The sequence below is a fragment of the Sander lucioperca genome, chromosome 3, assembly GCF_008315115.2.
Source record: "Sander lucioperca isolate FBNREF2018 chromosome 3, SLUC_FBN_1.2, whole genome shotgun sequence".
Lineage (NCBI taxonomy): Eukaryota > Metazoa > Chordata > Actinopteri > Perciformes > Percidae > Sander > Sander lucioperca.
Window position 1 is genome coordinate 34,296,965 of NC_050175.1, and position 26,038 is coordinate 34,323,002.

At 40.3% G+C, this 26,038-nt stretch overlaps 1 protein-coding gene across 4 annotated transcripts in view; it reads left to right on the plus strand.

The window, feature by feature from the left end:
• Window positions 1–26,038, plus strand: part of lrrk1 (leucine-rich repeat kinase 1) — a 113,669-nt gene that overhangs the window by 79,427 nt on the left and 8,204 nt on the right. For all 4 annotated transcript variants that reach the window (XR_004896907.1, XM_031292688.2, XM_031292689.2 and 1 more), the window contains 10 exons: window positions 688–857; window positions 3,646–3,849; window positions 3,949–4,088; window positions 4,744–4,881; window positions 11,304–11,498; window positions 14,981–15,123; window positions 18,103–18,220; window positions 22,081–22,197; window positions 24,429–24,626; window positions 25,212–25,426. Coding sequence is in view for 3 of the 4 variants with exons in the window: in XM_031292688.2 (XP_031148548.1) it covers window positions 688–857; window positions 3,646–3,849; window positions 3,949–4,088; window positions 4,744–4,881; window positions 11,304–11,498; window positions 14,981–15,123; window positions 18,103–18,220; window positions 22,081–22,197; window positions 24,429–24,626; window positions 25,212–25,426 (1,638 nt within the window). In the remaining variant the exon portion in view is untranslated. The remainder of the gene's footprint in view (window positions 1–687; window positions 858–3,645; window positions 3,850–3,948; window positions 4,089–4,743; window positions 4,882–11,303; window positions 11,499–14,980; window positions 15,124–18,102; window positions 18,221–22,080; window positions 22,198–24,428; window positions 24,627–25,211; window positions 25,427–26,038) is intronic.

Below are 26,038 nucleotides of genomic sequence, written 5' to 3' on the forward strand. Positions count from 1 at the left end.
GTTGTGCATCTGACAATTGGAAGAAGAACAAGAAGACATGCCTTTATTATGAAATTCACATTTTTCCCTTGGTTGGTAGCCTACAGTTTGTACACACATTACACACAGGCCTGAAATACACACACATGCTCAGGACCTATACATGCACTATTGGAGAGATGTCAGAGTGAGGGGGCTGCCCATGGACAGGCGCCCCGAGCAGTTGGTGACAGTAACGACATGACATGACAGTAATACTTTAAATGATATTTTATGACACACTTTAAGCCAATTCAGAGACCTGAGTACTGGTGTGCTGTCTTTCAAGACTCAGCAGCAGCTGAGCTTTAAATTAGTTGAAGCTGTCAGTTTTTACGGGGAGACCTGAATAAACTGCTGGTTGAAAACAAAACCAACAGTTTATCCAGATGAACTAAACTACTTTATTTAGAGATCAAACTGACAGAGAGTGCACCTGACATATTGCTGATATTCCCTCGTTGTGCAATGAAACTGTTCACACAAGTGCAGGAAGTGCAGTTGTCATCCGGAGTTGAAGCAGGAAGTGTGTCTATAAAGTGTGATGGTAATAATGTTACTGTTCAGGTTGTTTGCTCTTCTTATTAAGTTTGGCTAACCTGGAGGTTGGTTTCCAACCTATCTAATCGTGTGTGTGTGTGTGTGTGTGTGTGTGTGTGTGTGTGTTAGACTCTTTTTGGAGAGGGCCCAGCTGGAGTACTCTGAGGAGGAGAACAACATCCTTGGCCAGGGTGGCAGTGGGACCATCATCTACCGTGCCCGATATCGTGACCAGCCAGTGGCCATCAAACACTTCCACTTCAAGAAGTGTCGACAGCAAACCATCAGCAGTGACACAGGTACAGAGGCATGTCTTTTTTTTTTTTTTTTTTTTTTTTTTTATGAAATTGTTAAATGGGTTTTTGAAAGCTGCTGCTGTGTCAATACTAAATGCAACCGGGAAGGGCGTGCAGTGGACTCATTCGCAAATATCGTTAATAACAGAAAAAAAGCTAGTTAATAGGTAATCAATGCGATCCGCCATCTTGCTACTACTGGTTACCTCCGTTGTGTATTGTGCAGCGCCCTGTGTTGATGACACATCCTTGATTACAATGGTACTGCTCAAAACTGGTGGAAACGCAGGCTGGTTCGTAAGGCTACATTTACATTGCTACGTTTAGTTTTTTAAGCGGAGTTTTGAGCAAAAAGCGATCTCTGTGCACACAAGTGTTTTTAAGCTCCAGTGGAAGAACTAATCTCCGTTTAAACTAACACGCCCAAACCAAAATATCTCATCAACATTCTTGTATACTGGGCATAAACAGGAGGCAGCATGTAGACTCCGCCTGCTGCTGGTAGTTGCCATGGTAACGTTAGTAGCTTAGTCTGAGAGAACGAGACATCATGATTGATAAGACCCAATCAGGCGGCAAAACATTTGCGTCAGTGTTGGTGTTGCCAAAGGTCTCCGTTTGCAGCCTTTGAGACTGCAACACAACCCCACAAAAGTGTTTCCAAATGTCTCCGGTTTAGGGGCTCTGAATAGCCAGAGCAGTGTGAATATGAGGTGTAAACGTAGCAAGATATTCGTTTTTAAACCAAAACGTAGCAATGGAAATGTAGCATAAGACAGTACCAAGGTTCCAAGAATCCTGAACGGAACCAGTTCAAGAACCAGAGCTGATTTGGTGGAAAAGGGGGTAAGAGTGGCAGTTTTCTCCTCACCCTGCAGAGAGCACCAGAAAACAGACCAGTTTAATTTTGGCCTGTTATCAAGCTACTCACTGAATCAACATTAATTGGTGACAGATGATATGATATGCTGGCTAAAAGTGAGCTGCTGCGAGATGAATGTTTTTTACACTGCAGATAATAACGTTGTAGCTTAGCAAGTAACAGGGCTGGATTGGAACGCATTTTCAGCCCTGGAGTTTCATGCCTTAGACCGGCCCACTTTAGTTCACGACTGACTATATTAAAATAATGTAATTAAAACCTCAGAATATAAGTCTGCAATAGGCGCACTGTTCTCTACAGCCTTGTAATTCATTGTATTTTTGAAAAATATCATTTCCAATTCAGTGCAAAAGCAGTAGCCTAAGTTTTCATTGAGCAGGGCTCTTCATTACTATTAGTTCTTCTGAATGACAATCCTACCTGCACATTCTGGTGTGTTGGGCTCATGACTGGAGCTTGGTAACGTTACTGGGCCTTGCTCTTCACTGTTAGCAGCAAACCGGACTAGAGGCGGTTGCTGCTGAAGAGCTACAAGAAAAAGTTTGATACATGAACGGTGGTTTGCAGACAACGTTGTTTTGCACGGTCGCTAGCATCTTGCACTGCTCCTAACTACCTTAACGTTAGCTTACTTACCGGCCTCGTCGTCTTCATTTGTTTTTTTGAGGAAAAATGTGCTCAGCTTAGAACATTTAGCTGCATCAGTTTCCAAAGCTTTCTTCTTTTTTATTCTGGCTTTTTCAGCGCTGCTTTGCGCCATTTTTATCTGACTTTTTTTATTTTGAGCAACTTGCAAGGTGCCGTGTCGGGGGCGGGGCCAGGAAATCAAAAGATAATGACGTCATCATTAACCTGCAGGCTGCACTCTGCGAGAAAATATTAAATAAAAAAGAGTGGGACTGCGGTAAAATAATAAATAAAAAGAGTGGGTCTGCGGTAAAATAATAAATAAAAAAGTGGGGCTGCTGTGAGTACAGGCAGCCTAGGGACAGCATCCATATTTCAACCCAGTGCCATGACAACAACGGCCCTCGCGGCCAAAAAAAACAGACCGGCCCACTGGGAATATTCCCGGTGCTCCCGATTAGCCAATCCGGGCCTGGCAAGTAATGCCAACCTCACGGTAATTAAAATCATTTTTCACACACTGTAATTTTCACTGTGGTATGCAGTGGAATGCTGTAACTGTATTTCATAGTCTTCATCAGCTAATTTAACTATCTCAAACTTCATTGCATGACCTAAGTGTGGAACATCAGTCCCATGTTAATAGGTGGTGGTATATGCGGGGATGGTAACCCTTGACTCTTCAAATGGACTTGAATAGAATCATGCAAAGACCTTGAGATGTGGATGAAAGTTCCAAAAATGCTAACAAGTGTAAAGATTATTCTGTCACACATATACCATCTCATATTAACAGAGCAACACATGGACCACCATTGTTAATAAGGGGCGGCTGTGGCTCAGGTGGTAGAGCGGTCACCTACCTGTCCTTGGGCAAGACGCTGAACCCCGAATTGCTCCCAAGTGTAAATGTGTGTGAATGTTTATCTGATGAGCAGGTGGCACCATGTATGGCAGCCTTGGCCACAGTGTATGACTGTGTGTGAATGGTGAATGGTTCCTGTACTATGTGAAAGTGCTTTGAGTTGTCGTTAAGACTAGAATAGTGCCATATAAATACAGTCCATTTACATTTACATAATAGATAGCAAAAGGAGGACACAGATGCAGTAAAGTATGTAGACCTATTACAGCTGGAATTTGAAGTATGATAAGGTTTGTGAAAAATTGTCAATATGAGATCCTGGAGAATTCATTCAGGCACAAATCTGCTCTTTGCGTATTTCATTTGAAAGTATCCCTTTTTTCAATTCCCTTTCATTCCGTTCTTTCTTGCCCCAGACACCATGGTGAAACATCTGCAGTCCGCAGATGCCTGTCGCAGCTTCTCTGAATTTCGCCAGGAGGCCAGTATGTTGCACTCTCTGCAGCATCCCTGCATCGTCTCTCTGTTGGGCATCAGCATCCATCCACTCTGCTTCGCCCTGCAGTTAGCCCCCCTGGGCAGCCTCAACACCGTGCTGGAGGAGAAGCACAAAGGCACAGGCACGTACAGAGATCTGCATCATGTCATTTCCTACCTGACGTTGGTCTCAAAGCCCGTTTCTGTGTTAGTGGAACTGAGGTTGTGTTTTCTCATTGTAGGCTCCAGATACATGCCCCTTGGTCACATGCTTACTTTCAAAGTAGCCTATCAGATTGCTGCAGGACTGGCGTACCTTCACAGGAAGAGCATCATCTTCTGTGACCTCAAATCTGACAACATCCTGGTGTGGTCTCTGGAGGTCTGTATATGGGTTAGAGCTGCAAAGATTAATTGGATAATTGATTAGGTGTCGACTATTCAATTAGTCGCCAAGTATTTTGATAATCGGTTTGAGTCATTTTATATAAAAAACTTAAATATTGTCTGATGTCAGCTTGTTAAATGTGAATATTTTCTAGTTTATTCTCTCTGTGACAGTAAACTGAATATCTTTGAGCTGTGGACAAAACAAGTCATCTTTGGCTTTGGGAAACACTGATCCACATTTTTCACCATTTTCTGACATTTTATAGACCAGGCACCTAATCGATTAATCGAGAAAATAATTTAATCGACAATGAAAATAATCGTTAGTTGCGGATTATGGATTACCATAAAAGAAGTTATGTTATATACATTTTTGATTTGGGTTTATTGGCAATATTCTAATGTATTTATAATATAACATATCAACATATCGGACTTCAGTAGTAGAACAATAGAGTCCTGAACTTGTTTCATTTGTTGTCCCTGCTGTTTTCACAGACCACTGAACTTTATCAGGACAGACAGGCATTCAAAAAACTATCAGTAGAGACTTGAATCTTATCAACAAACACTGTTTTCTAAGGAAGCAGACAGGCTTGCTGTTTCTATCATCTAACTTGTTCACTAATTCATGTATCTTCTTCCAGGTGCAGGATCCAGTTAACATTAAACTGTCTGACTATGGCATTTCTCGACAAACTTTCCATGAGGGGGCGTTGGGGGTCGAGGGCACACCGGGTTACCAGGCTCCTGAGATCCGACCAGGCATCGTGTATGATGAGAAGGTACCGACCACCTCTTCTTAACCCACATTAAGTGATGTGTGTAGCAGTATAGTCAGATAGGATTAGTATAAGAGTATAGTGAGATTGCTGATGTCTGTTGGTAGAGCTGGAACAATTCCAATTCATTTAAAAATATGCATTTATTTATAACTTTTTCAAATAAATTATAGTTTTGACTGAATTCCAGGATACATGTTTTGACTATATCTCTGTAATGTGACCCAGGCCATGTAATACCTCAAATACACAGCCTATGAATTAAAAAACGCTTCTTTATTATCATAAAACATGGGGGATCTCGTATATCAATTTAACGTACTTGATTTTTTTTTTTTTCATGCTAATCTGTTAGCTGCTGCTCCTTTGCGTCAAAAGGAGCCAGTTGAGGTGGTTTAGCATCTAATAAGGATGCCCCCTGGGCGCCTCACAAGGGAGGTGATCCAGGCACGTCCAGCTGGGAGGAGGCCTCGGGAAGACCCAGGACTAGGTGGAGGGATTAAATCTCCACCATGGCCTGGGAACGCCTCGGGATCTCCCAGTCAGAGCTGGCTAACAGTGGCTAATGTGGCTCGCCAAATTAACAAAGTACTTGAACTGACAGGCTTCTGGTTACATATTACGCACATAAGGGGTTTATTCCCATCCAGAGTCTGCACGTATTTGTTACTAACTGGTTTTAATGATGAAAATTAAGATGGTACCTTAACCCAGTATTTAAATTTTTTGTTGGATGAAGTTTGCCTAAATATTTGGGAGCCCACATATCATGACCTTCTCTGTGTCAACAGGATTCCCTGATTATGTAATGTGATAAACTATTTGTCATATTAAAGTTAAAGACCCCCTTTTTACAACTAAACAGTAAAACTTGGATTTTATATAACTGCCTCAGAGTAAAATTAAGATAAAGTAATTGTCTCTAAGACCGGCCTTCTTCTCTGAGAGTTTAAAAAGTTGTTAAGAGGCACACTATGCTTGTTACACACACAGTAGTCTATATCCTTCATGTTCCACTTATGGGATTGCTCCGGTACTGCAGGAAATTCCGTCGGATGCATGTATTTTCCGTTACTTTTCGCTTTCTTTGTGTTGGAATTTTAAATTCGGTGGATTTATGAGGACTATTGTTGACTGCTCCTCAGATATCTGCATGGTAAATTGAGACAGCTAGCTAGACTATCTGTCCAATCTGAGTTTTCTCTTGCACGACTATTTTGCAGCGGCTCTGTGCGGAGTTTAGCACCACCCATGACGATTCTGATTTGTTTAAAGAAATGCCATTAAACCAGAGCACGTTTTCCTCCCATCCCAGAATGCTATGTGGAGTAGCCAGTCCCTCCTTCAGCATGCTTTTATTAGGATTATTAGAAAATAATGAGTAATCCTTAGAAAAACAATAGGGTTCCACAGCCCTGCTGTGTTGGGATGCTCTGCAAACGTCTCCCTGATGGAAGGTGGGAGAAGAGATTGTGTGCAGACCACAGCAGGGTTTTGGTCTATATGGCTGGCCGAGGCTCCTCCTCTCCTTGGGGAGGCTAGCTTTACTAGGGCTTACTGTTTAACTAGCCCCTTCCTTTTGTAGTGGAAGCTTTCAAAGAGCAGAGAAAAATATCTGTACGCCTCCACCTCTATTCATCAGCCCCTCTCCCACAGAATCTGCTGACTTCAGCCAATCAAACACCTTTCCTCCTCCCCTGGAAGTTAATTGAACTTTTTGATGAGGTTTAACTATTCAAATAGGATGCAGACAAAGCCGTAGAGAGAATAAATGATGAAGCGAGTGGAAAAAGAAAGTGTAACAGGAAAATAAATGTAAAACAGCTTCATGGCTGTTAACGTGTTTGCCAGCAGTGAGTATCTTGGCAAGAATTGGAACGTGTCGGTTTTTGTCGGTTGAGGATCTTGATATTTATACAGTAACGCTACTAAAAAGCTGCTACAAGCCATTTGTTTATATATCAACAATTCTAAGTGACAAGATTAGGAATCCAAAACATGGATTGTCGATTGTAGTTTGAACGTAATGAATGAATGAAGAGAGTGGTCTAGAAATTTTTGTCTATTAGGTAAAATATATATATTACAATATAATCTGCACTGGCCATGACACACCGCCAGGGCCCCATTCTTTCAACCTGCTTTAACTAATCCAAGTTTAATCCTCTTCAGAATCAGAAACTGTTTTATTGCCAAGTCTGTTTGCACATACAGTACATTTCTCTGTGATTTGGTGCAAAACAATAAACAGTGCAAAAGTGAAGAGCCATAATAAAAAAGTAAAGGAATTTACAATAGAAAATAGGAAAAAATATATCTTATTTTAAAGTGGACAAGCTGTATAATTTTGTGCTGGAATGTGCAAAAATATCGACCGCGATATGTGCAAAAGTTCACAGTATAAAGTACTAGCACAAAGAATATGTAATGTACATGTAGGGAGATAGTAAAATTGGCGTTTTAGGCCTTTATTTGATAGGACAGCTTAGACATTAAAGGGGAGAGAGGGGGAATGACATCCAGCAAAGGGCAGCAGGTCGGAATTGAACCTGCAGCCGCTGCGGCAAGGACTGAGCCTATGTACATGGGGTGCACGCTCAACCAGGTGAGCTACCCAAGCGCCCCAGCTCCAAGTTGTTTTATACCGCACGGGGACTCATGTAAAAAAGACTGAGCAGCTTTCATACGCTATCAAAAGGTGGCATAAGCACAAAATCTACAAAACACAAACCTGAAAAGTACAACGCACAGAAATTTCCATATGTATAAAACTAGGCGTACGCCAGGACCTATGCACCTATGCACCTTCCCTTTAAACATCACAATCAACGGGAAATTGAGCGCACGTGAACAAACCACTGACCCCGCCTTGCCTCCTCCCATTAATTACAATCAGTAATTGTGAAATATAAAGTCTACTTGTGATACGTTGGGGGGGTTAAATAACACAACAGGACGTCACACAAATGGGCCATTTCACCACCGCACAACCCTGTGACAAAACGCCTTTAAGGAAGAGTTTGCCTGGTCATCCTATTCAGCTTTCTCCTTTCATTTGTCACCCGACCTGAATATAATACAACTTATTATGCTACATAAGTTAATACCGCCAGTATTTTACATAATACTAACAAGGATGGGAGAATCAGGTGTCTTTGTCTTTCTAGCGGGGCTAAAAACGGTAGACATTATGAAGAGTGAGAAGGTGCTAGACTAGTCAGATTGAGGTCAGGAAGACTTCCTTATAAGAATATTAGCCAGAATTTTCCATAACATACCACAGTCCTTAAGTATATCTGGAGTCACTACCAAGTGATGTCACCACAGAAGTAGTTCAGTGATTTGGCATTGCACAACTGTTTGTCTCTGCAGTTATTCTGGGAAGTCCCACAGGGGCTGAGTCCTCCATCACTCTCTGTGACCACTCAGAGACAGGAATCCTCTCGGCTATTTTGGTCCTCAGATATGGGTTTCAAGGATGAGAAGACAGGAGAAAAACTGGAGTATGTGTTTACTTTATAAACACAAAGTATTAGTGTTTGTTTTTTTAAATCACACTTAATGAACAAACTTTGGAGTCAATTACAAACGAGGGAAAAACAACAAGGCACTCTGATAAATCGACTCGAGAAGATAAGAGGAGAGCAGGATAAGCCAGAGCTGTATTGCTGTGGAGTATCTGGCAAGTCTCCATTGTCATTATCAGTAAAAGTCAATGATCCTTCACCTTCCCCCACCTTCTCCCTTTGCTGGTTAGTAAAGGAGTATAGTTACACCTCATCTTTCAAAATAGTTTTTTGGCATTATGCCTTGCTGTTTGGGTGGGGGAAAAATCAAAACTCATATGTATCGTGATTTTATTTTGCGACAATTTTTAAAGTCGATTCGTTTCCCTAGAAGTTATACTGTATATACTATATATATATATATATATATATATATATATATATATATATATATATATATATATATATATATATACAGTTGTGTTCAGAATAATAGCAGTGTATTTAAAAAACTGAATAATGCTTAAAATCCTTAGAATAGCTTTTAATTCCATAATATCAATGCATTGGGAGCACTGCACATTCAATTCCAAATCAAAACATGACCAAAATTGATCAAGTTTGTGTTATAACTTTACAGAAAGTGAAGAAAAAGGAATATTAGGCTGTTCAAAAAAATAACAGTATTTGCATTTTTCTTTATAAACTCAAACATTTACTGTATAAACTGAAAAATGTCTCAAGGGTTTGCTTTACTTTGAATCACTGCACTAATATTTAGTTGCATAACCATTATTTCTGAGAACTACTTCACATCTGTGTTGCATAGAGTCGACCAACTTCTAGCACCTGTGAACAGGTATTCCAGCCCAGGACCATTGAACTACATTCCACAATTCCTCTGCATTACTGGGTTTTGCCTCAGAAACAGCATTTTTGATGTCACCCCACATGTTTTCTATGGGATTAAGGTCTGGGGATTGGGCTGGCCACTCCATAACATCAATCTTGTTCATCTGGAATCAAGACTTTGCTCGCTTACTGGTGTGTTTTGGGTCATTGTCTTGTTGAAAGACCCATTTCAAAGGAATTTCCTCTTCAGCATAAGGCAACATGACCTCTTCAAGTATTTTGATGTATTGAAACTGATCCATGATCCCTGGTATGCGATAAATAGGCCCAACACCACAGTATGAGAAACCTCCCCATAACATGATTTTTGCATCACCATGCTTTACTGTCTTCACAGTGTACTGTGGCTTGAATTCAGTGCATGGGGGTCATCGGACAAACTGTCTGCGGCCCCTAGACCCAAAAAGAAAAATGTTGCTCTCATCAGTCCACAGAATGTTGCGCCATTTCTCCTTTGGCCAGTCAATGTGTTCTTTGGCAAATTTCAACCTATTCAGTACATGTCTTTTTTTCAGCAATGGGACTTTGCGGAGGCTTCTAGCTGATAGCTTTGTTTCACATAGCCTTCTTCTGATCGTAACAGTCCTCACAGGTAATTTTAAGTCTTCTTTGATTTTCCTGAAGCTGGTCATTGGTTGAGCCTTTGCCATTTTGGCTATTCTTCGATCCATTCGAATGGTAGATGACCGTTTTTTCCCACGTCGTTCAGGCTTTGGATGCCATTTCAAGGCATTTGAAATCATTTTTGCTGAGCAACCTATACTTTTCTGCACTTCTTTATATGTTTTCCCCTCTCCAATCAACTTTTTAATCAAAGTCCGCTGTTCCTCAGAGCAATGTCTGGAACGACGCATTTTGCTGAGTATTTCAGTGTGAAATGCACTATAACCAGCATGCACAACATTTGCTTCCTTCCTTCCTTAAATATGGGCCATAATTGATACCTGTTTCTTCACAGAATCAATCACCTCACTAATTGGACACAACACTGCTATTATTTTGAACATGCCCCTTTCAATTACAGATTCAGTTACACAGAATAAGCAGCATGCATGTCATGACTGTTGGGTCTGTTGATTTTCTATGACTCTACAACACTTACTAGTAAATTATTTGCCATGTAGAAATATCACTTCTACCAAAACATTTGATTTATGAGGTTAGTGATGTTGGACTATTATTTTGAACACAACTGTACATATATATATTTTAGCAATGATTCACCTAAATATTTTTTGTTACGTTACCACTGACGCCCCTACATCATATCATCATCTATTCCGACTACACCTCGGATAAAAAAAATAAATAAAAAAATTTTTTTTTTGAACATGCACTTTCGAACCTGCACTTTCATATGTCTCTTTGTAGCTTTGCCTATTTAAAGCTACTGTATTTGCACTTACTACTTGTGGTCTGGAGTTTGAACCTTCACAGTTGAAAGCACTTAATTGTAAGTCGCTTTGGATAAAAGCATCAGCTAAATGACATGTAATGTAATGTAATGTAATATCGGGTTTCCAGCAAAACAGAGCAAAAAAAGAAAATGTAGAAAATCCATGTTATGTACTTCTTTACAAATGAAATAAATGTCAGACTGAGACTGACTGACATATGATGTGCATTCTTCTTGGAAAACAGTTAGTTTTTAGAAATGTCTCATATATTGTCTCTAGAAGTTTATTATTCATATTTTGTTTTGTTAAAGAAGGAAAAGAAAATCCCAATACTCAATACTATCGAATCGCAATACTTGATGAAAATCGCAATACAAATCGAATACAATCGAGGACAAAAGCATATCGTCCCAGCCCTACTTGCGATGGTTACATGTACTGTTTACTCATTTCAGTTTCATCTTTTTCTTACTATCCATTTGATTGACATTCCTGACATATATTACATAACCAGCCACATACTCTTAAAATCCAAGGCTGACTGGAGGTCTTAATACTTCCGAAACCTGACCTTGATGCTCCGTGTTTTTTCTCTCATCACTGCCTAAAGGTGGACATGTTCTCCTATGGTATGGTGCTGTATGAGCTGCTGTCTGGGCGGAGGCCTGTGCTGGGACACCATCAGCTTCAGATAGCAAAGAAGCTCTCCAAAGGCATCCGTCCAGTGCTGGGCAGTCCACAGGAGGTTCAGTTCTGCTGCCTCCACAGCATGATGACTGAATGCTGGGACACCAAGCCTGAGAAGGTGAGCCTCCCTTCTTGTTCACATAAATGTATTTGGCCGACGCAGTTTTTCTGTTTGCTCTGGTTTGTAGTAAAATAGACTCATTAACTGTGTAGCTAGGGCAGTGTGTGGCAAGGGCAGTGTTCAAAGGGAAATTTTGTACGTTTTTTTTTTCAACCCAGACCATATTTTGTGTGATATTAAGTGACTAATGTGGACAAAAATCTTTGACACTGGTCCAGTATTGAGCGAGAACGCTGTAACTGGCAGCTGTGAAACAGCCTGTAATGTAATCATATGCGCATCAGTGTTAGGGCTGTTGGAACGAATTCCAAAAGTCGGATATAATTCGAATAGTAAAAAAATCAATACTATTCGAGTGCTGAAATTACTATTCAAATGTGATTTTTTTTTTTTTTTTTTTTTTTTTTTATATAAATATTTTGGCTAACGTTAGCTAATCTCCCTCTACTTGCCTTGGCCTACCTGCATGTGAATACGAAATCCTTTTGTCATGTCAGGTCTGATGAACAATAATTTAGCGGGAGTGAAGGAAACACAAGGCATTGTCACGGAGATCACGGAGCTAACGTTACGTACCGAGTAACGTTAGTGCAGGGGAGTGACAAGCTGCGGTTGGAAATTGGAAGAAGGATGGGAAATATGACTTTAAAATCCACATCCACCGAGCCAAATTGCTTTTTTTATCATTAGTTAGCTCGTTCTTGTTTCCTAACTCGCGAGTTATAGTAGCTTAGCTGGGAGCTTCATGGAGACAGCTAAAGTTAATGTTAGCTTCCTTACAGCTGTCAGACTTAGCTTCGACTTCATATATTACCTTCTACTAGCTGTATTCTCAGTAACGTGACAATCTGCAAAAAAACAGGTTGCTTATAAATCACTAAAATAGTAGTGACAGCACCGTTTGGCTTAGTTATCAATGCCGATAGCATATTGGCTAACACTATTGTTACTTAGTTTATGACAAATTGTTTCGGCTGTGCTTTTTAACATGATGTCATTGTGCTAACCGAGCACCGTTAGCCTTTACAACAGAGCCGCTTCAATACACTTGATACAATACACTACTGAGTTCTTGGTTGATTTGTGTTTGTCGCTATGTGTTCGTGGTGGAAAATAAATTTAAACAAAGCGGTGTGTCGACGTGGGTGCCCGCTCTACCAACGGGCTATCTGGGCGGCCGACATCTGAGTTTTTTTTATATAGGTCTAAAATGTAATTCATAATGGTCTTAAAAATGTCTTAAAAAGTCTTAAATATGTCTTGGTGAAACCTGTAGAAACCCTGCCTTAGCAATAAACAAGCCAATCTTGTTTGTTTGTCGTGACTGGTAAAAAAAACTAAAATCCTAGAAATACATAAAATGGTAGCACTTCAAATCACGGCCCGGTAATAAGATGGTAATAGTGGGGTAACGGTGTGATAATAAAGAGGTAATATATAGGTAATACCATGTAATTACCAAAGTAATAACTGGGTAATACAGCACAGTAATAAGATGTAATACTGGGGTAATAAGGTGATAAGAAGGTAACAGATGTAATAACATGCAATTACCAATGTAATAAGTAGGAAAGGGTTTGATAATAACCATATGTATAGCTGGTTAATGGTAATATAGTTATATTAATATTGTAATAACATGGTAATAATGGGGTAATATATGTTGATGTTTTCACAGTATTATAGGCTCCTATCAGCGTAATACCTTCCAGATTAGATTAGATTAGATTAGATAGACTTCTTGGAATTTAAAATTGGTAATTACCATATTATAATGCTGAAATTCATTCACCCTTTATGTTCCAAACATATCGCTTTTGTTTCAAGGTATACTTTACAAATTATATGTTTAATCTTGTGACTTCTTACCTGGAAACACGTCTGGTAGTTTCTGTGTAACAACCATGAATCAGTGCTGCAAAATGCAAAACTGCCTGTTTCTATTGCATTACATGGTAATATTAGAATAACAGAGGTGTAGAGATTACCTGGAAATGCTTCTGGTAGTTTCTGTGTAACAACCATGAATCAGTGGTGCAACATGCAAAACTGCCTGTTTCTATTTTATTACATGGTAATATTAGATTAAACAAATCATCCAAAAGTGCAGAGATTACCTGGAAATGCTTTTGGTAGTTTCTGTTTAACAACCATGAATCAGTGCTGCAAAATGCAAAAGTAACTGGTCATTGTGTTTCATTTCCCAACACAGTCTCACTCCCTACCCGTCAAATGTATGACGCATGGACAAGGACCCCTGGCATTAATTTTCAACGCCAGGGGGGTACCCGTCGCGTTATTTTTCGACGAGGGGGTCCGTCAGATAGACATTCATGTTAATCCCTTACCGTCAGATATTGATGAAAGAAAAAACACGCCCCCTTAACTAGAAATTTGTGACCATACGTCATACATTTGACGAGTAGGGAGTGAGACTGTGTTGCATTTCCCAGTTCCACCCTTTCTAAGTCAAATAAACTGAGTTGCAACAATCCCAGTCTCTAGTGCTTGATGGTGGAAGGTGTTTAGCTGCTGGTCAGATTGCACAGGGTTACGTGCATGCAGGAAAAGACACATTTCATGGTAATATTAGAATAACAGAGGTGGAGAGATTACCTGGAAACTACCAGAAGCATTTCCAGGTAATCTCTGCACCTTTGGATGATTTGTTTAATCTAATATTACCATGTAATAAAATAGAAACATTGCAAACATGCAGTTTTGCATGTTGCACCACTGATTCATGGTTGTTACACAGAAACTACCAGACGTGTTTCCAGGTAAGAAGTCACAAGGTTAAACCTATAATTTGTAAAGTATTACCTTGAAACAAAAGCAAAATGTTTGGAACATAAAGGGTGGATGAATTTCAGCATTATAATATGGTAATTACCAATTTTAAATTCCAAGAAGTGTTATCTAATTTGGAAGGTATTACACTGATAGTAGCCTATAATACTGTGAAAACATCAACATATATTACCCCATTATTACCATGTTATTACAATATTAAATATAACTATATTACCATTACCCAGATATACATATGGTTATTATCAAACCCTTTCCTACTTATTACATTGGTAATTGCATGTTATTACATCTGTTACCTTCTTATCACCTTATTACCCCAGTATTACATCTTATTACTGTGATGTATTACCTAGTTATTACTTTGGTAATTACATGTTATTACCTATATATTACCTCTTTATTATCACACTGTTACCCCACTATTACCATCTTATTACCAGGCTGTAATTTGAAGTGCTACCCATAAAATATAAACTCTGACTGACATCGAGTAACAGCCAAAACGCTGAACTAGATTGTATTTCAGTTGTATTAAATAAAAATAAAAATACAATTATGTCATTAGTGATTAAGTCTAATGAAATTAGTTCTTGCCTAAAGAAAAAATCTGTCAAACAGCATATTAAAGTTACCCTCTGTGCGTGTGTGTGTGTGTGTGTGTGCAGAGGCCGGTGGCCATGCAGTGTGTGAGGCAGATGCAGGAGCCCAGCTTCCCTTGCCTCAGGTACCTATTGCCCTGTGACAGCCACTCGCAGCTCTTCCTGCAGGGACACAGCGCTGTGTTCTGGAACGGAGACAAGGACAACAGGTTTGTTTCAACTCTTTAGTCTGCTAAAAATTAACTCCTTAGTCATACATTTCTTCGATTTTCTTCCCTTCAAAACCTCTCTTTTCATTTCCGAACAGTCCGCTGGCAGTGGGTTCCCGGATTAGTAACAAAACTGCCTGTAAAAACCCAGCATAAGAACATAAACGTATGAAAATAAGTTTTGTTTAATTCTCTCTGCACCACCTCTTTTACTCCCTCTCTCTCGCACAAGATGTCTGCAGACTGCAGTTCAGTGCGGCTGCTGCGGTAGCGTTAGTCTCTTTATTATTTTCTTTGTCTTTTTTAAAAATGTGTCGTGAAGCCAACAGCAAAGCCCAACTTTACTTTTAATGAAATCAAACAAAGAGAAATGTTCTACCCTTGTCTTAAGTCAAAAATCAATACTAGAGCAACCTACTTCCTTTTCCAGGTGCTGCAATAAATATGCAGAGGAGAAGAAATCACTCTGCCCAAAATCATCTGATAAGTGTTTGATGGTTATTTATTTGTGCTTTAGAACGTAATCACTGCGAATCAATCATGAAGTAAGCCTTATTATCTCTCTGTACAATGACAGATTCAAGTAGCTACAAAACATAAGTCCTGCTGGTATACAGCTGGACTGGAGTATGTGATGTTAGCTGTTCACTGAATATGACGTGAAAGCCCCGCCCATTTCTAGCTCTTAAGGTAATTGTTATGCATTGCTCCCAGGTTGACCCAGGTGAGCCCTGAATTGTCATGACCAGGGAAATACCCATGTAGACTGGCTTGGTTTGAATTTCCAAAAGGAGGGTTGAACCCTGATCATACAACCCTAGCCCAACCCTGGTAGTTTGTGTGAAAGAGGTATTACTTTGACTTTTAGTGCTCTGCATGCATTTAAACTACATTAAAACGAAAGTGTCCGATATCCAATTTACCTTAACAAAAGCAGTTGTATAAGTGCATATACATATGTGCAGACATACAGTAAAAATCCTAAAGCACACTCTTTGATGCTTATACACCACAGTAGTCATAAACGCACACTACTGACTCCCAGGTGTCTGATGTAGCAGCTCTATTGTTTTCTGTGTGTCGCAGCAGGATTCCAGGCTAATCTCTCTTCAATAAAAGCAGCTCTTATCCCTTCATACAGGTGGTGTTAATGACTGCTGCTGACTCCTGTAGTCTTCTTCCTGTTGTTAACTCCTACACTGTGATAAGACCTTGTTAGCTACCCTCCCCCAACTCTCCCACTGTCACTAGACCTCAGAACCTGGGAACGTGCTATAGGAGGCAGTGGCCAAGCAGCACCTCCAGTTATTTAAACAATGTCCATACTAACGCAGATAAAAGTCCTCCGCCTTTCTTTCTAACCTTCTACCCACACTAAGCTGGTGTAACATACAAGAGGGAAAAAAAGAAGAGATAAAACTGTGTCTGCATTATTGAACTGATGCGTGGCGTCATTATGTTAATCCCTCACACTTTGCATATTTGTTGATAACATGACGTTTGATTAGATGAGACTGATCCCCAACGGGAATATGAAATATGAAATAAATAAAAATAAGAAATGAAAGACACAAAATTCACAAGTTATACACATTAATATAACTAAGGCCATATATATACATATGCATGTATATAGTGCAAATATACTGTCTATGTGCAGACATAATCAAAATTATGATATGATAATTTAGAGTGCTTAAAAATCGTTTGCATGCGAATTTTAAACACATAACTAAAAGTAATGAATAAATGGTAGAAATAGTAAGTTAAAAGTAATAACTAAACAGTTGATTCGTTAAAAGGAATGGATAAATGGTCTAAATAGCTAAAAGTGCTGAATAAATGGTAGACATAGTTAGCTAAAAGTAATGAATAAATGGTAGAAATAGTTAGCTGAAAGTAATGGATAAATGGTAGACATAAGTAGCCAAAAGTAATGTTGAAATGATTCGCTAAAAGTAATGCATAAGCAGCTGAAAGTGTTAGCTAAAAGTAATGGATAAAGGATTGAAACATTCAGCTTCACTCCAAGTAGGAGTAGAACACTTTCTGACTAAACCAACCTCAATATTGACATTTTAATTATGAAAAAAAACAATATCCACTTTTATATAATGAATAGTGTTAAACATTTGGAATATACATTGTGAATTGATGAAGTAGTATGTGAGTTCATCTGAACAGGCACCTCAGGCTCTCTGTGACATGGTGCAACCATTACAGTCCAGTGGATTGTCCACTAGAAACACAATTGCAGGGAACTGTAAAATATCCTTCAGAAAAACCTCCTTTGGCCAGACATCATTCTCTATTAAGGGAGCTAAGGCATGGAATGAGCTGCCCCTTGAGCTAAAAGCAATACAAAATAATAAGCTTTTTAAAATTAAACTGAAGAAGTTTTTAATTGATAATCTGACCTGTAGTCAGGGGGTACAGATGCTTTATGTATTTTAATTGTGGCAATGTTTAATGTTTGTTTTCATGACTGTTTAAAAGCCCTTCTAGGGACAGGCATTGGAAATTAGCAATAGCTATAAATGCTGTGATGCTGTACATTGGATATTTGTTGCACAAATGTCTATGTCAAAGCATCTGTCCCTATTCAAATAAACATGAAATGAAAAATGAGTCTGACAGGGCTGTGGGGGGACCTCAGACCAAAAAGGTTGGAAACCACTGGAGTAAGCTATAGTAAATACAGTATAAATAAAAATGTGTATGAAAATTTTGATTGAATTTATTTCTAACAGAATGATTAGTTTTTATAAAACGTTAACCTTGAAGGAGTTTTTTTTTTTTTTAAACAGACAAAATCCCATGAGGAAGAATCGACACAAACGTTCCCTAATTTTAACCCAATTATCTAAACAACTTATCTAGAGGAAAGCCAGATAAATCCATCCAAGATGGCTTCTACAGATTCATACGTCAATAGTGTATTTGTGTGTGTGTGTGTGTGTGTGTGTGTGTGTTGTGTAGGAGCTACAGTGTGGTGAATGTGGAGAAGGGCCAGGTGGAGGTGAAGAGGATGTCCTGTGCAGGCAGCAGAATCAGCTGTCAGATGAAGATGGGTAACGTTCTGTGGATGGCCACTGAGGTAAATCGCATTTTCATTCAAATAAATGTTATTTCTGCTTCACATACCACAGTAGTGGTTCAGTTTATGCTTCAGTATGTAAGATGACCTGGCCATACACAAGGTGTTTGGCCACTCTTTCTGTCAAAAGCCTGTCACACAGAGATTCAACAATACTACCATAAAGAAGGTCCGCCATAATGCCGGCATTACTTTTTTTTTACACTGAACCAAACAACGCCGGCATAGAGAGAGTGCATTTAAGTCCCGCCCCCACCGGAGGGAAAACAACTCTCTGCTCGCTATTGACTTGTATTGCGTGAAGGAACCTCCTCATCTATTCCGTCTGCTAGCTAACAGAAACAGAAAAGCGCCTAAAAGCTGCTGGGTGGTGATAAGCACTACCAACAATATAAAGAACCCATACGTTTTATAGGCTGCCAAACCGCCAAAACAGAGCTTTTATAAAGACAAAAGTGGATACAGACGTGAGGAATCAGAAGGAAGAATGGGAAGACAGGGGGATCCTGACACTAAGCTAACATCATGGCCAATGTTAGTTTGAAGCAAGCATTTTATTACCAAGTCAAATATCCATAAGGCAGTTTTAGGCAAACTAACATTTATATAAATATAATAATAATAATAATTTAGCTAAAGCATTGGATAAATGTGAATGGTTTGCAAATGCCATAGCTTGCTAACATATAGCTAACATTACCTGACTAACTGGTAGAAATAAGCTGCTAAAATAATCCTTTGACATGCTTAAATCTCATGTTTTTAGCTAGCTACAGGCACTTTGTTAATTTATGCTTCTGCGTTATTTAACACTTCTTCACTGAGTGACAGATAAGACCCATAGACATCACAACTGTACTAATTGAAACTTGCACAATAGGTTTGTTTACCTACAGCTTTATAAATACTATTTAAACAGTTGTACAGTTTTTATTCCCAACTTATAGATATTTTAAACGATTGTTCTTATATTCTATCCTATTATTATTTCATGGATATTGTATCCTTTTACTTCATGTATATTCTGTATGTGTGATGTGTGTCTGATATTTTTGCTGCTGCAACACCGGAATTTCCCATTTTTTTGGGATCAATAAAAATCTATCTATCTATCTAAATCGACTCCATGGGTACGTACATAGACGTGAAGATTCGGACCCTACACCGCACCCTAGGGCGTAGCCTGACGTGCACCTCTCAAAACATTTAACTACAAGTCACAGCGACGCAGACCACAACAACTGTCATTGGTCCACTTGGCCTTAGCTTGGTAGCGTCGCATTTCCCCCTACTAATTTCCGGGTTCTCCTTCTCCATAAACAACATGAAATCAAGGAGAGGGTTAAGCTTTCCTGCTACAGATTTCCGATTGTGGTCAGAAAGACACTTTGTTTCTCTCACTATGACTCCAGAGTCGGTCCGAACTAATCACCGTCACTCTCTCACTCGCTCTACCACACACTCCCCAGCAAACGCACATGCCAGCCCTGCTATTCTCTTAAAGAGATCGACGCACAAGTATAAACTTCAGGCCACTTACGTAGACTAAGGCGAAAGCTCTGCGTGGACCCTCCACAGAAGCACTGATTGGTTTCCCCTCTGGTGGGCGAAGCTATCAGTGTATGACACGATGCGCTCTGTCTCTATAATGCTGCCTTAATCAAACCAAATCATGGACGCATTTAAGTGGGATTTATGGTTCTGCAGGGGCTCTACACAGAGCCTACGGCGTAGCCTACGTAAGTGTCCTGAGGTTTATACTTGTGCGCTGGTGTGTCTGCATCGATCTAGCGTATCTCTTTAAGAGAATAGCAGGGCCGGCATGTGTGTGTGTGTGTGGGGAGTGTGTGGTAGAGCGAGTGAGAGAGTGACGGGGATTAGCTTTGGAGTAGTCTATATCCATTATGTTCCAATTCCAGGATTGCTCCAGTGCCACCAGATATTCTCCTGGATGTCCCTCTTTTCAGCCGGATGTCCGTTACCTTCCGTTTTTTTTGTTTTTTTTTTGGAATTTTAAACTCCGGTCGATTTATGAGGACTATGGTTAACTGCTCCTCAGATCTCTGCAGGGTAAATCCAGACAGCTAGCTAGACTATCTGTCCAATCTGAGTTTTCTGTTGCACACTAAAACTAGCAGGAAAAGTGAATCCACCTTGATTTCATGTTATTTACAGAGAAGGAGAACCTGGAAATGAGTAGGAGGAAATGCAACGCTACCAAGACAGCCAAGCGGACCAATCACAGTTGCGTCGCTGCGCTGATAGTTAGATTTGGGAGGTGCACGTCAGGCTACGGCGTAGGGTACGGCGTAGGGTACGGCGTAGGGTACGGCGTAGGGTACGGCGTAGGGTACGGCGTAGGGTACGGCGTAGGGTACGGCGTAGGGGCCGTATCTACACGTACCTATGGCGTATATTTAACACAGGACCACAAATTGGGCTTCAGGCTTTGTAATGCTCTAACACACTGGAGCAGCGAGTGCTCCTGAACACCGCCTGCTGGTTAAGTGGGCATTCAAGCCTGCATCGGCCAGAACCGGCAGAAACGCAGGTCTTTCATTGAGTGAATCCACCTTGATTTCATGTTATTTACAGAGAAGGAGAACCCGGAAATGAGTAGGAGGAAATGCAACGCTACCAAGACAGCCAAGCGGACCAATCACAGTTGTTGCGGTCTGAGTCGCCGCGCTGATAGTTAGATTTGGGAGGTGCACGTCAGGCTACGCATCTACACCTATGGCGTATATTTAACGCAGAACCACAAATTGGGCTTCAGGCTTTGTAATGCTGTGTAAACACACTGGAGCAGCGAGTGCTCCTGAACACCGCCTGCTGGTTAAGTGGGCATTCACAAAGCCTGCATCAGCCAGAACCGGCAGAAACGCAGGTCTTTCCATTCATTTTGAATGGGGGTAGTGCATTTAGGCTGCGGCTGGGGGGTAGCGGGGTTTGCCGCAGGGGGCACTCGCAAAAAAACGCAGCGGGCCTGTGGCGAAAAGTCGAAATGCAACCCCACATCACGCTGCGGTGGCCAATAATGTAACCGGCGATCAGACTTGTCAAAGTGTTTTGTGGCGGTGTGAGAGTCCTGTATAGAAAACAGGAAACATCACTGCCTCTATCGCTGCCACAAGAAAGTTTTTAAACCTGAAACAAAAGCTCTGAACTGTCCAGGAGTTTGCTTAACAGCTGAATGTTTGCAAAACAACAAAGCACAGTCGATCTATCTCGCTTGTCTCTTTTCTTTCTCTCTTTCTCTGTGAAGCTGCCTTCAATTGTGGTCAGAAACATCGAGATCTATAAACAATCTGATGGAAAACAATAATGGTGACAACAGTCACACAAATGGGCCGTTTCAGTGACACTCCCCCCGCCGCACAACCCTGCGACAAATTGCCGGAACGCAGCCTAAATAATCTGATATTTTTAGAATGAAAACCCTTTGAGGGAGAAGGGGACAGAGTAAAGAGTGTTTGAGGTTGTGTAAGTGCCTTTGGTAACAACAAACACAATGGCTACACTCAGAGAACATAGGTCACTCTAAATCCACACATTTTTCTTTTGTTTTGTTTTGTTTACATTATATTTATTTAGCTGACACATATTTAAAGCAACTCACCACTTATCCGCTTCAAGTGCTACTAAGATTTACTAAGATACTCAACACACAGACATGAGATTGATATCCATCCAAACATCTCAAAGTATGTTTTTGAAAAGAATAGGAACCTCGACAATCCTTATGTTGAAAGTTTCTTGACAGAACATCCTTGAAAATGTAATAATGTAAACATGTATGTCTGGGATTTTACACAATGTCTTCATTATTGTAAAATATTTAGCGTGTGTTTGTGTGATAGGAGCAGGAGGTTTTCATCTACAGTCTGAAGGACATGTGTCCACTCAGTCAACCCCAGAAACAGTTCTCCTGTCCAGGCATCATCACTTGCCTGTTCCCTGTTCCAGCAAGAGAACAGGTCAGTTCACGTTTCAACACACACACACACACACACACACACACACCACACACACACACACACACACACACACACACCATTCATTATTGCATCAGTCCTGTAAGGTGGAGAAGCATCATTTGTTCACATAAATAAGTCATTTGTTTCCTCAAATTTATACTTAATACAAAAGCAATGCATTGACGTGGTTATACCAAAAACATACTTACTTAGTTTCTGTTTAAATCCTTTAACCTACAGCCAGGGTCTGCCTGAGGTTCTTGGGGGGAATTGTTGGTTCTTTGTAAATTCTAGTGTGGTCTAGACCTACTCTATCTGTAAAGTGTCCTGAGATAAGTTCTCTGATTTGACACTATAAATAGAATTGCATTGAATGAACTGTCTTGTATAACACACATCATACTGTATGAGATATCTGAAGAGGTCATGTACAGGACAGAACGAGTTTGCACACATGTGATATAATGAACAGCACATTTCTAATCAAGGCTACCATGTAGCCTGCAGCTCCCACCAGGCTTGGAATTTTGTAATTTTAGGGTCAAGGCCATTTGGCCTTCGGTGTGACAAAAAATGTTGGGGCACATAGGCCATCTTCCAGGGCACAAAGGCCAATGAATGATTTGGAGCTTACAAATAAACAACTTGAATTTCTGATAAGAAAAAAACATGCATGACATGAAACAAACTACTCACTTTTTTAATATCATACTTTCAATAACTTATTTTAACTGATATGGAATTTGTTAAATTTCAGAAGTCAAACTGTTGGATACAGAAATACATTATTCTGTGGCCAGTTTAGCTCAGTTTAGTCGGTGGAGCAGGCGCACATGTATAGAGGTTTGCTCCTCGACGCAGCAGCCGCGGGTTCGGCTCCGACCTGTGGCCCTTTGCTGCATGTCATTCCCCCTCTCTCTCCCCTTTCATGTCTTCATCTGTCTTGTGGAATTAAGGGCCTAAAATGGCCAAAAAATAATCTTAAAGCTACATTGTGTAAGACTTTCTCCCATCTAGCGGTGAAATTGTATATGACAACCAACTGAATATTACTTTCTAGCCCCTCCCATTCCGAGCGCGTTCTAACTCCTACGGTGGCCGTATTATTCCAAGAAGTACGACTTCGTCCGTGAGTGTTCCTTCCAGTGTAATAATAGTTTTACATTATTTTGGTACCATTTCATTGCTAATCAGCTATCAGGTTCCCAATTCAGGTCTAATGTCTGAGTAAAGAAACAACACAAACAGATACTAAGACGTTTTCATATATGAACTCCAGACTACGTCCAAGGAATCAGATCCCAACATAGTCCGAAAGTTTCCCTTTCACACGTAGCACACAACAGGAGATTGTCCGTGTCAGATACTGGAAATACTCCTACTGACTATCCAAGTGATTCAGACATTTGCATTCTCACATACAGCTCTGCTGGGTAAATAATTTTAGGTGAGCAGTGCATGTGTGAAAGCAGCTTATGTCTGAATAGTCTATATCCACTACGTTCCACTTCCGGGATTGCTCCAGTGCCGCCGGATATTCTCCTAAATGTCCCTCTTTTTGGCCGGATGTCCGTTAACCTTCCTCTTTTTTATGTTCGAATTTTAGATCTCTGCAGGGTAAATCAGCCAGTAATAACAGTGTGCTAATAGCTTACCTGCCACTCACAATTGCCCTTAAACCTCTCACTGCCAGTATTATTGGCTGTGAGTCTCAGGCACCAAACAATGCATTTGTGGGAAAAGTTATTTTATGGTCTGTACTGCTGCTCCCCTCTGACCTGCTGTCCTGTTACCCATCTACATAGAACTGCTATGCACCTTGGGTACCTTTTTGAAGTGTGGCTGGTAGCATCCAGGTGTTAGGAGGGGGGTGGGTGGTGTTGGGACGGGGTTGGGGGATGGACGAAAATGAAATGTGATCATCTTTTTGTGTATATATCTGTGATTGTCTGGTATTATGGAATGGAGTATCCCTTTTATTAAGCCAGCCAGTAATAACCAAATGTAAAAAAAAAAAAAAAAAAACTGTACAGCGATTTTTCATATTACAATGTACTAGCAGGAAATGTCAATGTCACAGCAGTACAGGAAGTAGTCTAAAGAGGTAGGAAACAAGAGTGAACAGGCCTCTGAAACAACATGTAGATGATGGGACACTAAAACCTTTCATTGCAAGAGGGTCTTAGAGTGTAAGATGATTATTACAATGTAAATGTTTCTGACCTGTTAAGAGCCTGGCCAGAGTGTTTGCGGGGATGTCTGATGGCCTGGTGGCAGTGTACAGCTTGGTGGAGGACCTTCCTCTGGAGGGGGAGACGTACCTGTGTTTACACACCCTCAACAAGACGGTGTTTGCTCTGAAGGACTCTGATCCCAGGCAGAGACCCTACCCAGTCAGGAGCATGGCACTGGTCAGCAGTGGCTCCCAGGTGAGCAGATGATCAGTCAGGAATGTCATGTTTGATAAGTCACCAACAAGTAGGGCTGGGCGATATAACGATATATATATTGTTGTCAGAACGATATATTAACATGTCCATCGTATATATGTTTCTACATTCTATTGCAATGTCGAAAAACCACGCCTGAACAGCATAATTAACATAATTTGGAGGACGCGGTCCTGATCCTTGATTTTGCACTAAAGTTCCTAATAAAATGACACTATACATACACTATATTGTCACGTTTTTTTATTGACACAGGAGTATACAACAATATGCTTTACCACGTGGTTATTTCATATGGACCGTTTATTTATTGATTCAGAAAACCAGAAAACATGCTATATTATGAAATATATCATTACCCAGATATGCTATGACCTCTATATATATATATATATATATATATATAGAATATTTTGTCCATATCGCCCAACCCTACCAAGAGGTTAACCCATAGAGACAGTGTTCTACCAGAGGGGAAAACAACTCTCAGCTATCCGTTGACTTGTACTACTCCGTCCTCACTGTGTTGTCTCTGTCCCTGTCCTTGTCTGTGGTGGTTATCAGTTATGGTTCTCCAATGGTCCGGGCGTGCTGGTCATTGACTGTCTGAGTCTTCGGGCAGTTCAAAGACTGGAGCCCTACAACCCACCGTCCTCCATCATATCCATGACAACCAGCTTCAGTCTATGGGGAGAGGAGGCAGTGTGGACCCTGGATGACCACACCAACACCCTGCTGCTCTACCATGCTGCCTCCTACCAGCTCTGTGCCAAGTACAGGTGAGTGGAGCTTTAATGTAAAAGGACTGCCACAGGGTCATATTCTGGAGAACAGTTAATCAGGCTCATGTCGGAGGAATTCTGCCATGCCTTGAAAGTTAACAGAATCTGGTAGGCTGATATTATTATACATATTATTATTGGCTGATTTTGGCATAGAGACAGAGTGCATTTAAGTCCTGCCCCTACCGGAGGAGAAAACAACTCTCTGTTCTCCATTGACTTGTATTGCATTTTGGTGCCTCCTCATTAATTTTGTCTGCTAGCAAACAAAAGATGCCTAAAAGCTGCTGTTTGGTGATATGCATGCACTGAGATTTCAGGAAGAAGAATGGGAAGACTGTGGGATCCTGACACTAAGCTAACGTTATGCCCAATCTTATGTGTGCAGCAAGCATTTTGTATCTAAGTCAAATATCCAAATGCCAGTTTAAGGTTAACAATATATCTGTAAGTTAAGCTGAAGCATTTTGTACACACTATGCATCTTGTTATTATGGTTCCAAGTGCCTTAGTTTGCTAATACATAGCTTGCATTAGCTTACTAGCAGCTAACTTAGATAGGCATAAGTTGCTAAAATAATCCTTTAACATGCTTAAATCTCATGTTTC